This window comes from Drosophila willistoni, chromosome 3R (genome assembly GCF_018902025.1).
Source record: "Drosophila willistoni isolate 14030-0811.24 chromosome 3R, UCI_dwil_1.1, whole genome shotgun sequence".
NCBI lineage: Eukaryota > Metazoa > Arthropoda > Insecta > Diptera > Drosophilidae > Drosophila > Drosophila willistoni.
Genome location: NC_061086.1, coordinates 12051850 through 12066708, shown reverse-complemented (window position 1 = coordinate 12066708; position 14859 = coordinate 12051850). Strand labels below are relative to the sequence as shown.

General features: G+C 36.0%; 4 protein-coding genes across 5 annotated transcripts; 3 read left to right on the top strand and 1 right to left on the bottom strand.

Moving 5' to 3' along the window:
• The first annotated feature begins 266 nt into the window (after positions 1-266).
• On the top strand, positions 267-3667 carry LOC6650818 (MICOS complex subunit Mic60). 2 transcript variants are annotated; one of them, XM_015176703.3, is made up of 9 exons: positions 267-549; positions 820-1043; positions 1110-1586; positions 1648-1796; positions 1851-2546; positions 2647-2667; positions 2754-2912; positions 2972-3260; positions 3321-3667. In XM_015176703.3, the coding sequence occupies exons 1-9, from the start codon at positions 505-507 to the stop codon at positions 3496-3498; spliced, it is 2238 nt and encodes a 745-aa protein (XP_015032189.1). In that variant the 5' UTR covers positions 267-504; the 3' UTR covers positions 3499-3667. The 2 variants fall into 2 exon arrangements, with proteins under 2 accessions (XP_015032189.1, XP_002073683.1); XM_002073647.4 differs by lacking the exon at positions 2647-2667.
• A 388-nt stretch (positions 3668-4055) lies between these two features.
• Positions 4056-5933, top strand: LOC6650817 (isocitrate dehydrogenase [NAD] subunit beta, mitochondrial). Its single transcript, XM_002073646.4, has 5 exons — positions 4056-4382; positions 4573-4617; positions 4677-4772; positions 4836-5534; positions 5596-5933. The coding sequence occupies exons 1-5, from the start codon at positions 4341-4343 to the stop codon at positions 5824-5826; spliced, it is 1113 nt and encodes a 370-aa protein (XP_002073682.1). The 5' UTR covers positions 4056-4340; the 3' UTR covers positions 5827-5933.
• A 556-nt stretch (positions 5934-6489) lies between these two features.
• LOC111519408 lies at positions 6490-7670 on the top strand. Its single transcript, XM_023180112.2, has 4 exons — positions 6490-6701; positions 6771-6869; positions 6925-7214; positions 7270-7670. The coding sequence occupies exons 1-4, from the start codon at positions 6520-6522 to the stop codon at positions 7539-7541; spliced, it is 843 nt and encodes a 280-aa protein (XP_023035880.1). The 5' UTR covers positions 6490-6519; the 3' UTR covers positions 7542-7670.
• On the bottom strand, positions 7603-9034 carry LOC6651119. Its single transcript, XM_002073645.4, has 3 exons — positions 8418-9034; positions 8032-8351; positions 7603-7974 (listed from the first exon to the last, which is right to left on the bottom strand). The coding sequence occupies exons 1-3, from the start codon at positions 8870-8872 to the stop codon at positions 7712-7714; spliced, it is 1038 nt and encodes a 345-aa protein (XP_002073681.2). The 5' UTR covers positions 8873-9034; the 3' UTR covers positions 7603-7711.
• Positions 9035-14859: the final 5825 nt, after the last annotated feature.

The window sequence follows — 14859 nt, the reverse complement described above, 5'->3', positions numbered from 1 at the left end:
TAATTATTTCATATTTTGCTATATACTATTAGTGCCTTTCACTAGGCTTGCAAAATCTGAGATATTCCCATCTCTTTTGGCTGGTTATCAGCTGTTCTGCATCATAACACAATCCACTCGCCATTCACACATTAACAACTTCTTCTTGCTTTTTTTACTACTCCATTTACACTTTAAACACAGTCATTAAAAGAGCAAACAAAATTATAACTAAATTAAATTATTTAATGTTTAAGAATCCAACTGAATCGAGCTTAGTTGGGTAATTAGAACTAAGAAATATTTGCTTAGATGGAAAAAGCAGCTGTGTCTTGCCATTCACCCGCAAACGTAGACACACATAAGACGGGAGCAAGCAGTGAGAATTGAACGTTGCCGAGAGAATTGTTATTTGGCCATTTGGGGGAACTTAATTCACGCCGCCGGTTATAACATCCAGCGTCTGCAGCAGAGGGCACTAAGCTAAAGCCAAAATTAACAAAATTCTGTAACTAAATATCAATCATGTATCGATTAGCGGTCAGAGAGCAGTGCAAATGCGCGTGGCAGGTAAGTTACACAGCGTGAAAATCAATCGTCACGTTCGCCCACCTCACCCCCACCCCGCACCAACATCGTTAGAGCCCCAGCCCCCCAAGCCAATTGCAAAAATATACAAGAGTCGTCGCTTGTTATGTCATCTACCAAATGTGGGCAATATGCGAAAATATCCAAAATTCCAGCTGATCGCTATGGCAAATGGCAATTGGTGGAGCAGCAGAAGGACTTACTCTTCCCCAAAATAGATAAAAACGTGTTTTTTTTTGGTATCTTTTCTAGCTTTCGCTGCAGCAAACGGCAAACGGCAGACAATTTAACAGCAGCAGCAGCAGCAACAACAACCACAGGAGAAACGAAAGGAGTAGCAGAGATGGCAATGAAGAAGGAGAAGGTGGCTATGGTGGACTGCCACCTCCGCCACATATGCGTGAAGCTGGCTTTGGCAAACTGCTGCTCTTTGTATCACCTCTGGTTGCAGTCGGCGGCGTTATTACCTATGCCAAGTGAGTTCCTTTATATACATGGCCAGCAATTTGTTTTGTTAAGATTCTTTATTCATTTTGTTGCAGATACGATAATGAATTTCGCAAATTGGTTGAGAAGAATGTGCCCGGAGCTGAATCTGTAATAGCAGTGGCTCTCAAAGAGCAGCCACCATTCCAGGGCATTACGAAAAATGTCAACGAACAAATCGATAAAGTTAAATCTGGTTTTGATACTGTCACAAGTACCGTGGATTCGGTTACATCAAAGGTGACTGGTTTATTTGGTGGTAGCAACGATGACAAGTCCCCAAAATCGGAGACCAAAGTCAAGCCACTGAATACCGAAAAGGCGGAGACTAAGAAACCTGCTCCTACAGCGGCAGCCAAACCAAGTGAAGCGAAAGCCACCAAAGTTGTGACAACTCCAGCACCAGCTCCTAAGCCAGCTGCAGTTAAAGTTGAACCTTTGCCCCGTGAAGTTGGAGAATTGGAAGCGGCCATTGAACTGGCTGCCCAATTGGCTGTCAAGGAGTATAATGCGGCTATTGCCATATTAAAGGGGTTAGTCCAATCAATTACAATGAATTTAGTGCAGTAACAAAATTTATATTGTTTTCCCCAGTTTCAATGAGGATGTACGTCAAGTTGTGGACAAAGCTGTTGAGAATGGTGAAAATTCTCTGTGGACAACGCTGAAGAATCGTGCTGGTGCCAGAGATACGGCTGTTGCAACGGCTGAGCGAGCTGCTCGTACAGCTCAGGAGAAGATCGGTGAGTCATAATCCATTAAAGTATAACGCATATAACTTTGTTGACCTTTTCTAGCTCAGTGCGAGCTGGCACTTAGCAAAGCGGCCACTGCCCAAAATCACAAGACCGTTGAGGTGGTACGTAACAAGATCAAAAAGCTGGTGGATCACATTGCGAATGTCAAGGATGAGCTCTATAGGCACAAGGATACGGCAAGTGTATCGGATAAATATTGGCGCAATGTAGAGCAGGCTCGCAATTATTTTATTGATGAAATTGAATCAATTTTCCCTGGCATTAATCTGTCGGAGAAGAAGTTGAATTTGTCCAAAGAAGATTTGGATCTATTCATTCTTCATGCCTACAGTCATGTCTTGGCGTATCAAAAGGAGTTGCAGCGTCTGCAAACTGATGGAGAATTGCGTCTGAAACGTGCCATTGATTCTATTCGCGGTGACAATGATTCGGAGGCATTGCGTGCCCAATTGGAATATCATCTGGAGGCCGAACGCCGCAAATTGGCTGTGGAGAATCAAAAGAAGATATTCCACATTCATGCTGAATCGGATAAGCAACTGCGTCTGCAGCTTAAGAAGCAAGCTGAGGCGCATTCCGATCACATTAAGGATATTGTGGCCCAGCGTGAAACCGATTTGACACGGAATTTTAAGCGCGAATTGGAGGACAAGTTGGCCACCGAAAAGGCCAACTATAAGCTTCAACTGGCTGCCATGCTTGGAAAATTACGTGGCATGGATGCTGCTTTGGCGGGTAAGCAATTAAAGATTAAATAGCCAAGAATTCACTTGCCTTAAGTAGGCCAGAAAACTAACTTTTATATGATTAACACTTAATCATGCTGCTTGTGTAGAGATAGAGGATGAGTTCCAAGGTATTTTCTCATTTCTCATTACCTAAATTATCATAAAATCATAAGCAATAGACTTTTAATAACCTCGATGAATAATTTCCACACAGAACGTGCCGATGCGGAACGAACTGCCAATCAGGCACAGGCCTTGTGGGCTGCCTGTCAAGCCCTTTGGGCTTCAGTACGCACTGCCACTCCCGGTGTGCATTACAAGGAGAAGTTGCGACCCCTGAAGAACGAAATCAATGCGATTGCCAAGGTGGCTGGTAAGTTATAAAACCAAATAATAATTAAAATTTTTAATCCATTTTGTGTGTATTTTTAGAGGGAGACGAACTGGTATCGGCTGTTCTCCAAAGCATGCCCAGAGAGGCTCAGGAACGTGGCGTTTATCCAGAGGATGCGTTGCGCGAACGTTTCCTCAATGTGGAACGTATTGCACGTCGATTGGCTTTGGTACCCGAGGGTGGAGCCAGTTTGCCAATGTATTTCCTATCCTATCTGCAATCCCTGTTCATTTTAAGGCCAGATAATCCCATTTCCAAGGACGAACTCGATAATAAGCCCTTCGACTATAGCAAATTGGATACTTATGAAATATTGAACAGGGCAAGGTACAAGTTTATTAATTTGTTTAATAGTTTCTTGTAAATTGACTCTTTGTTTTTCTTTAGGTACCATGTGGATCGCAGTGATTTCCTGCAGGCCCTTAAGTACTTGAATCTGCTTCAAGGTGCACCACGGGAAATTGCCGGTGAATGGATGAAGGAGGCTCGTCTTATGTTGGAAACGCAACAGGCGGCCAATACACTTATGGCACATGCTGCCGCCAGTGGATTGTTGTATTTGTAAACTATGTTTTTCCTCCCCCCACACAACTCACTCCACACAAACACATACACATGCATACGTGTCCGCTCCTTTGATAAAATTGTGTTAATGGAGAAACTAGATGAAAAGATCAGCAATATGTAACATCCTATAAAAGAAATGAAAGAAAAAAACATCTTAAAAGAACGTATATATATATATTTGTAAAGTTTTGTTTTTAGCTACAATTAAACAAATTCTAAATAGATAAAGGCCAGACATCTATCTCTCTACCAAAAGCTACTGAGTTGTTAATTCAAAAGTTGGTTTTATGCGATAAAGGCCCGTACTATCACATGATTCAATCATTTAATTGCATATACTAGAATGTGACATTTAATTTATAATAAATACGTCCGGAATTTCAATATTGAGTAAAATAGTTCATGCCACCTGTAGATTTAATATAAAACTGAAATTGGAAGTAAATAAACAACCTTTGGGAATGTATTAATTCGATATTTTGTACTTTAGTAGGCCTTGACAAATTGTGCAAAATGTTATGAACCTAAACAACAAGGATGTCTTTATATAAATAAAATTAGATACTCATAATATAAAAATTCTAAATTCCCAATTGCCGCCAAATACAAATGCATGTAAAAAAGCACTGAGCAACACTGGTTTATATAGTCATATGGCCATAGAATTGCGGCAACCCTAGTTCTGGCCAATGCTGGTCAGCTGTTTGGTCTGCTCGTTCCATTGAAATCTTCCGTGGTGGTGGCTTGTCTTAAGGCATAATTTCAAGTTTAATACAATTGGACACTTTTAAATTTAGCTCCCAATACGTCAATTGTGAAACGTAGCAACAAACAAGCAACATGTCGATGCTGGCCAGAACATTGGGACGCGCAGCTTTGCAGGTGAGGCTGGGGCTGATTTTGGCTCAATGCGAACGCTTACATAAACATTTCGAGCAGCCGCAGCTGTAGCTGCTGTGGCTATGTGAAAAAAAATTCAGCACAAAGTGGCGAAAAATTTGTGAGGTTATAATCCTAGCAAGAAAACTCCTAATATCCTTTTTGTTTTTCCACGTTCCCCTCCCATATATAGGCGGCAGCAACACGCAGCCTTCATATTTCGACTGTTCTCAGGGAGGTGAGTGTTGGATTAATTTTAATTTGTGCATTCGTTTGAAATACGGAGTTATATTGCAGGAATCCAATTATGGCGCCAATCGGACCACCTGCACATTGATACCCGGTGATGGTGTTGGACCCGAGTTAGTTTATGCCCTCCAGGAAGTGTTCAAGGTAAGGGAAGACAAGGCCTTGAAGGACTCGAGTTCATTTAATAAGCTAAAATCCATTCTGTAGGCAGCCAATGTACCTGTGGATTTTGAATCGTACTTCTTGTCGGAAATCAATCCCGTACTAAGTGCCAAGCTGGAAGATGTTGTGGGCTCTATTCAGAAAAATAAAGTCTGCATTAAGGGTATTCTGGCCACCCCCGATTACAGCAATGTGGGTGATTTGCAAACGCTGAACATGAAACTCCGCACCGATTTGGATCTGTATGCCAATGTGGTCCATGTCCGTAGTTTACCTGGCGTCAAGACCCGCCATGAAAACATCGATACGGTGATTATTCGTGAACAGACCGAGGGCGAGTATTCCGCCTTGGAACACGAATCGGTGCCCGGCATTGTGGAGTGCCTTAAGATTGTCACTGCCAAGAAATCCATGCGCATTGCCAAATTCGCCTTCGACTATGCCACCAAGAACAATCGCAAGAAGGTCACCGCTGTCCACAAGGCCAACATCATGAAGCTGGGCGATGGTCTGTTCCTTAAGTGTTGCGAGGAAGTCTCCAAATTGTATCCACGCATACAGTTTGAGAAAATGATTGTGGATAATACCACAATGCAAATGGTATCCAATCCCAATCAGTTTGATGTGATGGTTACACCAAATTTATATGGCGCAATTGTTGATAATCTTGCCTCCGGTTTGGTGGGCGGCGCTGGCGTCGTGGCCGGAGCATCATACTCATCCGAGGCTGTTGTGTTTGAGCCGGTAAGCAGATGGACTCACAAAACTGGATTTTGCATTCGTTTCAATTGTTTTCCTTCCACAGGGTGCACGACACACATTCGCCGAGGCCGTGGGCAAGAATGTGGCCAATCCGACTGCCATGTTGCTGTGCGGCACCAAGTTGTTGCGTCACATTAATTTGCCCACTTACAGTGAGGTCGTACAGAATGCCATCAATAAGGTACTAAACGATGGCAAGGTGCGCACCAAGGATTTGGGCGGTCAATCGACCACGCTGGACTTTACACGCGCAGTGATTGCTAATCTCCATTAGATCACAGATCACCAGGCAGGAACCATTGGTCCACCCAAGGCTCACGCATAGACAATTGACAGTTGTGTGTTGTTTGCTACCAAAATAATTGATTCGTTTAAATCAAATTTTACGCTTCTACGTTTGTTTTTAGTTTCCCCCCGTAATACCCCCCGCCCATATTTGCATTATTTTCTTTGAAGTAGTCAATATGTTTCTCCACATTCTTCGAGTATTATTTCTGGCGAATATTTAAGTTTAGTTTAATTGACAGTCCCCCCCGTCCCATTATTCCGATCCCAAAAATTTCCCAGCTGCCCTCTTTCCCACATTTTATCAATTGGCCGTAATTCCGATGATGATGGAAGATTATGTTGTATTATTTTTTTTTTATGTATTTTTTGAAAAACTAGAATTTGGTGCCAACTTTTAGTTTATACATTTATTTTGTTGTGCAACAACGCAAAAAGAAAAGAAAAAAAACAAGAAAAAATTGAAAAGCAAAAGCAAATTAATTAATTTAATAAATAAACTGATAGCGCAGCAAAGTGTGGCACTTGAATCCACTTGAAGGCGAACCGATAATAAACTCATAATCTATTAAAAAAAATTGTAAAGCCATGCCAACTTTGTCAGTTTGAGCTGTCTAAATTTTAAGTAAATAAAAAAAACCTAAAAAAAAGAATAAAGCGCTTTAAATTTTTCAAACTCTAAATGTCAAATCGTTTCAAAGGCGACCCTTCGAATGCCTCGCAATGGACATATATGCAGGAGAGGAATTTCCTTCTTCGGTGCGCTGAATTGATGAAAATGTCGAGTCAACGTTTGCTGAAGCAGGCCAAAACCAAGTCCCACATAGGTGGTTTAAATGGCCAGCCGAACCGCTCAGCGGTGGGGTAAGTGGCCAATTATCTTCTATTTATCTTTATATATACATACATATTTTTCGCTTATAATTTTCCAAGTAAAACATTGTCCTGCGAGAAGCAAAATGAGCCCACATTAAACCAAAATCTAAATTCACAAAGTATACTGACCCCAAAAAAGTTTCTACCAAAGCAGATGTAAGTAAGCAACCTATTATATAATCATGTTATACAATAACAATTATAATTGCAGTTTCTCAACTATAAGACATGTGTCTGAAGGACAGGTGAATCATATGAGTCAGCTAGCTAAACCCAAAAATGTCTTTACACATTCAAAAAATTCTGAAATGCAAAATGTGGTCATTGCTCTGTCGTCTCGTTTAGAAAAACTATCACAATGCAAAAGTCAATCTAAAGAGAATCCTTTGAGGACTAAGTTTCAGCCCAGCGTACAATTTTTGAATTCAGTCAATACTAAAACCAATTCATCGACAGTGGCAGATCCTTTTAAAGTATCCCTAAGTGCCCTTAGCTTTAAAGGTAAATTGTTGTAACCAAAGCCTTGCCAGAATTATTCTCAGTCAATTACTTTCAGCTTCTGAGCGCATTAAATATTTGGCGAAACCCAAAATTACAAATTTTCAACATGAAAGTCAAAATGTTCGACGTCCGCAAGCATCTAAAGCCACCTTACGACGCATTGAGGAGCTAGCCAAACCAAAGATTTACATAAATAACATGGATTCCAGGTTGCCCAAAGATCCTTCAAAACAATTTAAGGCATCACCGCGATTGAGGCGATTGGCATTACCAAAATATTATAATTATAAAATAGAGACCCAACAGGGGCTTAATGACAGATTTTAGTGGTCTGGAACTGGGAATCCCAGTATTAGACCACTGTAATCTGTCATTAGACTTCGATGGCTTCAATTGTACACAAGATTTCCATTTTAATAATATAGCATAACAAAATAAACCAAATAGAACAATGCATCATATTAGCTTTCGTAAGAATGCAAAAGTTGACTTCACCACTAGCCACCCTTTGGCTTGGCCAATTCGATAAGACGAGGCGATGCGGTGGCCTTGAGAGCTGCCGGAGATATGGCAAATGGATTTTCCCGTATGTGAGCATTTTCAAATTCCTTTGGCTCGGCAAGTTCCTTAATGCGAGCAGTTGCCTTATATTTAAGAGCATTGGGCGATATGGCAAACGGTTCCTCCTTGATGTCGGCCGGAACCATATTGGCCTCATGGACTGACGCTGGCTGAGCCATCTCTTTGATGCGAGCGGAAGCTGTAATAGAGAACAAAGTTTTAAGGCAATCCCCTTAAAAGATCTATTTTAACTCACGTTTGTAGTGCAAGGCATTGGGTGCAATCTTTTGGGGTTCCTCATTGATGTGGACATTTTCACGTATGACATGTTTGGCCAATTCCGTGATACGTTTAGTTGGCTTGTAATCCCGCATTGTCTCCGTAAGCTCCCATTTCGGTTGGACTTCTTCCACATATTTCTTAGGTCGGGAGAGTTTCTTAAGCCTTCGTTCACTCATCTGACCGACCTTACGTTCCCGCTTGGGTGGCTTGGGTATAACTTTTGGTTGGGCCATTTTTTCCAGATATTTCATTTGGCGTGCCTTTTGCTTCTTCGTCTTCTTCTTCTTTTTGATTCTGTAATTAGCAAAAAATTGATCATTTAGTTTTGAAAGTGTTGGGATTATTATCTATGAAACTTACGGCATCTTTAGCGGCTGCATGTTGGCCAGACGACTGTACATCGATAGATAACTGGAACGTAGCAATCGATTCAATATACTCTCGCCTATACCATCACCTTGGGCCATGGCGTATTCCCTGCGACTGAGCAATCGTCGAACTGTCGGCAATGCCAGCTGCTCTGTACGTGTGTAGGATGCCTGATACGCCGGAATTATTTCAATGGTCTTGCTAAATTGACAGGCACATTTGGGCACAAAACGGCAGCGTCGTCGCACTGGCAAGGCCATCTCCATTAGGCGTTTCCGCTTCACAAACATACGCTCGTGGCGCTGGTATAGCTTCTCCAGTTCCTTCGATATGTCCTTTGCGAAACATTCTGCATCCTTTGGCAAGGGATCCCTTATTTTGCAACAATCGGGACGCACAAAATCAGCCAATTTGAGGCCAGTTGTTAACATTTTGCTGGCCATCATGAAACTTTCGCAATATTTATTGTTGCCAATAAAATTTAGGATTTTGTTTGTGTTTTTTTCTTATTTTTTTTTTTTAATTTTTATTTTTTATTAAAATTCATCCGCCACTTGTAAATTTTTCCTCTGTCTAACTCGAAACTTGTAAAATTTTCATAATACTAAACATTTTTGTTAGTTATTAATAGTCAGTTTGTTGTTGTTCAAGATTCAGGGCCAACTTTCCTAGAATTTGAATTGAAATTCAAGCTAAATCCGAAAAGCGATTGAAAGTTTTCGTTTTATAACCATAAATACCATTATATAGAAATGTTAAGAAAACAGTCTCTTTTATCTTATATCTTATGAAAATCCACAATTTAAGTGGAGTCAGCAGTACCAGACTTTCGACTTACTTTCGAAACTATGTAGTACTTTAGGCAGAAGCCATTCACACATTTTTGTGAGTGACCTCATTAAAATCTAAGCTGCGAACGTTTCCGAAATCCAAAAATATCCCAAAGAACTGTTCTAACAGATCGCAAAAGTTTTTTCCGCATTCCGAGGAGGAAACCACCACCACAACTCCCTGATCTCTGGAAGTATGTTTATGTAAGAGGGCTGCTGACCATTTATATCATCCGGTTCTATCTTCATGGCCAGAGTTACGTGGCTAAAGGTCGAACCTTGTTTGCATCGAATTTTCAAGCTCCTGGAACTGCAGAACTCTGATTTTACGACGGAGAAGTGGGCTGTAGTGAGCCGTGAAGATGTACCCCCTATAGTCACAGAAATGTGCCCCAATGAACAGGTTGAGATCTGGATGGATGCGAATAGTGTGGATATCATCAAGGAGAGATGCAACCGCCTCAAACTAAGTTTTTGGATGATCGAATTTGAGTTTTGCGACTAGATGACGGTTATAAATTTTTATTTTATGCAATTTATATTTTGAAATGTTAAAAAAAATTACGATTGCGGCAGATTTATTTTTCTATTGTCCTATTGTCCTGTCATTTGTCCTTTTTGCAAGGGTATAAACATTTTATACCGCGAAAACTTATGTTTCGGATTGCTGCACTGGTTGTAACTAGAATAATGGTTCCTGTATTTTAGTTTTTGAGCGTTTCAAAAGCAGCTGCTCTCCTTTTACGCCTCTTCTTTTTATCATTTTTTCAAGCATGCCCAAACCCCAAACACTTAAAAAACATTCGTAGATTGTTTTTTTTTTTTGTTGATCTTTTATTTACTTTTATTGACAGTATTAATAAAAATACTGAGAGTATGCTCCAAGTTCACATCATTACAAGTTAATAGTTATATTTGTTTTCTCTGTGTGTGATTTCTCTGCTGCAAATTGTGTGTGTTGTTGTTTAGTTGTTTTTGCAATTATACTCGCTATTTTGTTTTTTTTTTATTATTTATTTTTAATTTTTGTTCACACATATACACAAATTGTATTTTTTGTTTTTTATAAATTTATATTTTTTTGTTTGTTTATTTCCGTGTTTTTGTTTTTTTCATTTTGTTAATGTTTGTATATTATGTGTTTTTTTTTGTTGTTGTGGTTTTATTTTATAATTTTTTACAATGATTTTGCCATGTTGTTGTTGCTAAACATTTTACAGAGATTGGAAATGTTTATGATTCATTTCAATTTATCAATTGGAATTCAGCACAATTTCTAGGTTGATTCTTGTTGTTTTGGCTCTTTCGAATTTTTGTTTTTGGTTTTTGGGTTTTTGACTCGTTTCGATTCGTTTCATTTGATGAACAGAATTAACTTTTGAAATAATTATACATATCGATAATCATAATGTTTAATATAATAATATTAATAATTACACACATAATTATGTACATATTCATTCATTTTTCAATTTTTTTTTGTTTTGATTATTGAATATGTACTTATAAATTTGAATTTAGCATTTACTAGATTTGACAAAAATTTTGCTAATTATAATTTTTAAGGTTGTTTTCCGTTTTTCTTATTTACCTTTTGTTGTTTTTTTTATCCTTTTTGTTTATAATTTTTTGCTTGTTGTAGAAAACCCACTTCGTTTGTTTGTGTGTCTGTTTAAGTGTGTATGTGTCTGTGTAGTGTATATATGGGTTAGTTGATATCCCCATTCATAATTTAGCTTCTTTTATTTACACACGAATAAAAAATGATGAGGGAAACTTCGGACAAATTGTTTATCAAAATAAAATTGTAAATTTCCTATTTAGTTGCTGCTGCTTAAATTTAATCTAAACATACAATTCCAGCCAAATATTGAATTATTAAATATGATTTTTGTTTTAGTTTCTACATATTCATCAATTTAAATTTAATGACAAGTTTTCAATTTATCTGCCATATCGTATACAAATTTTGGATTTATTTATGCAATTCCAAATATACATACCATTAATTTTGATAGAATGTTTTTTTTTTTTTTATTAAATTTTTGTTTATATTTTTCCACGCTTAAAGTATTACCAAAAGGTTTTTTTTTGTTTTATATACATATGTTTGTAAAAACATTTTCCATGTTTTCAATTTCATTCCGAAATGGATCCCTAGAATTTTTTTTCTTTTGAATTATTATTTTCATGTTTAACATAATTAAACTTGTCGCATTTCCTTTTAAGTTTTTCTTGAGATATGCATCAGAGTTCTGAACGTCATGATGATGAGTCGAGTTTTTCAGTTTCTTCATTATTTTTTTTTTTTGAGAATTTCCAGTTATTTAATTTCTTGTTTTTGTTTGTTTGGTTTCATTTTTGTTTTTTACTTTTTTTGTTTTTTCTTTTTTTTGGATTGGTCCCTGAAGCTGTTTGTTGAGTTTAAATATATGCCATTAAGTCGTGATTTTTTTTTTTTAAATTTTTGGTTTCTGTTGTCCAAAGTGTGTTGAGTGGGCTGCAACTTGTTTGAGCCAAAAACCTTTTTCGAAAGTCTTACGATTAGATTGAAAATATAAGTGAACTAAAAATTTTAAATAATAATCATGAGTTTATTCGAAATCAAAAAACAAAAAAAAAAAAATGCAAAAGTGCCTGTATTAATGCATTCGATTTATTTATTCGTTCTTCTCTTCTTCAGCCAATTGTTTAATTGTTGCCTGTCTATTAGTTTGAATCATGTTACCAAGATTATGGAGAGCACAAGTATTCGAAAATATCAATTAAAGCAAACGCCATTGTCAAGAGTTTGTTTAGCTAATAGATTTGGGCATATTGATGGATTGTTTTTTGTTCCCCATTTCTGAATTAAGACAATTTTTATTATTATATGCAAAATGTATTATATGACTACATATACATATGTCAATTTATACATAAAAGTTGGTCATTGTACTGAGATGATCTACCGTAAATTTGGTCAATATAGCTCTAACCCGTTTGTTTTTAGGTGAGTTCTGATGGAAAGTCCCAAAATTGAAATTAAAATTTCGAAAAAAACAACCATCTATGGAATCTAAGATAAAGTTTTTGGCCTAATAAAACCAATGTGCCATAAATTTCAAATTTAGTCTTAGAATTAAACTTTGGACTAACTTAAATTAATCGACTATAAAAAATACATTGAATTTTCCTTCAAATGAGGTAATTTTCACCAAAATCGCCTAAAATTTAGTTCAAATTTGGCATGTCTTATAAAAAAGTACTTATAAAGCATAAAAGAGCATGACATCCAGTTCCAAAATTTTTTGCCGCCACTGTATATAAGATATAACTTGATATTATATGATTTAAAAATGAAAATATCTAATGACTGAAATGATTTTGTCTCTTGACTAAGCTAATTGATATTGATATCAATGATATATTGACCTTGTGCCTTCCACTCTCTGAGTAGCATAAGTTAGAATGTGAAAATGGAGCAAATATTGGCCATATTAGAATCTGGCTTAAACCACATACATAGCCAATACTTACTTTGGGCTATTTTTATTTTAGTTTTTTTGGTTTTAGTTATTTCTTCTTATTGATGTTGATCAATTTTCTGTTTAGTTAATCATAAAGAGTTGACTATTGTATATAGTTAATATATGTGGTAAATACATAATAAGTAAGTACTTGTAGCAATTGTAACTGTCTGTGAGTTGAATGTGTCCTTTGTGTGTGTGTGTGTGTGCTTAATATAATCGGGTTTTTTGTCTTTACTTTTCATTTATGTTGAGTGAAATTGATGGAAATAAAGCCTCTGCGGTTTAAAAACGGAGAAAAAGGAAAAAAAAACATAAACTGTAAATTGTTTAACTAAAAAAAATATATATATTTCTTTTTGTTTGTTTATTTCTGTTGTTGTTGTTTTTTTTTTATTATTATTCATAAACGTTTGCTGCGTAAATATTGTATATTTATGTATAATATATATATATATATCAAATAAAATCAAATAAAAACTAAAAAAGATAACGAAAAATTATAAAACTTAGGCTTTAGTTTATGTGTGTGTATAACAATTATGCACGCTTCATAATTTTATATTTAAGGTGGACAATAATTATAATAATAATAATAATAATAATGATTATAAATAGTTGCTGCTTTAGTTAAACCAAATTAATCAACTTATTTCGATAAATTTCATTTAGTTGTTAAAATTAACATTCGTTTACTTGCATTTCATTTCAACATTTTTCTCATTTTTGAATGTACAACACATAAAAAAAACAAATTATTTTTTTTGTTTTAGTTAAATAAAATTTTTAAGTTTTTCTTTTGTATTTTCATTTTTCGCTTGGCCGCAGATTTCGTTTTGTTTTCCTTTGTTTTGTTGTTGAGTTTTGTTCTTTAATCTTTGCTGTGTTTTATTTAATTAATTAATTAAATATGATTTTGCGTACTTATGGGCTATTGTTTATTAATAATAATAATGTGTGTGTGTGTGTGTGCTGCTTATTGGCTGTGTACCAAATAATAAACAAAAACAAAGAAAAATAAAGTGAAAACTATAGAGATTTTTTAATTAGAATAGTTTTGAATAACCAAAAAATGCAATTGAATTTTCTTTTTATTGTATTTGGGTGAGTTCAATTGTTTTGAATTTTTGTAATGATTCGAAAAGGCAACGAAAAGAACGACACAAATAAATTAATATATATAGTTTGGTTTTCTACTCGTTTGCCAATTTACTTAGAACTATTGCCATTTTGTTGATTAATATGATTAATATTTCTTCACTTGTTTGTTTTTTTTTTCCGTTTTGTTTTACTATTGTTGTTGGTTTTATTGTTGGGATGTGAGGTTGTGTGTGTGTGTGTGTGTGTGTAGTTGAATAATTGAAATAAAAATTGTTTGCTTTTTGCCGCAACATTGCGTATGAGTAATAATTGGGCAAACATTTCATTTGAATCTGAACTGCACTTAGGTTCGATATTGTGCTTTATCTTTTTTCTCTCTTGCTTAACTGTATTGTTGTCTCTGTCTATTGTAGGTGTTTGTTTGTTTGTTTGTTTGTTGTATGTACGCTGCTTGGCTATTTAATTATGATCTCTAATTATGTGGCTATTGTTTAATTGGTTTGGTTATGGCTATAGAAATTACAAAATCTGTTTTTGGGTAAGACATATTTTACTGTGTCTCTGTCTGTGATTGTTTGTTGTTGTCGGAATTTGTAGTTTAGTATTCTCTCAGTGTAGCTCTGTGTGTATGTGTGAGTGTGTGTGTGTGTGTGGTTTGCTGATTTCTTTAAAGTTAATTGCTGTGGCTATTTCTATTACTGTTTGCTATTTTATGTTTTGTAGTAAGTAGTAAGACTATTGTTTAATAAAAATTTGTTTGGATTTACTTTCGTTTATTTTCTTGTTGTTTGTTGCTGTTTGTTTGTTGTTTGTTTGTTGTTTATTTTTCGGTTTTATTTGCTTGTAGAAAAAAGAAAAGTACAATCGACTTTAGGCTGTAGATTTTTTTCTTATTTTGTTTTTTGTTTTTGTTTGTTTGTTGTTTTGTGTTAAGTTTTGGTAGATGCAGTAAATTATGTTTTTTCTTGTTCTTTGTTTTTAATCAATTTTTAA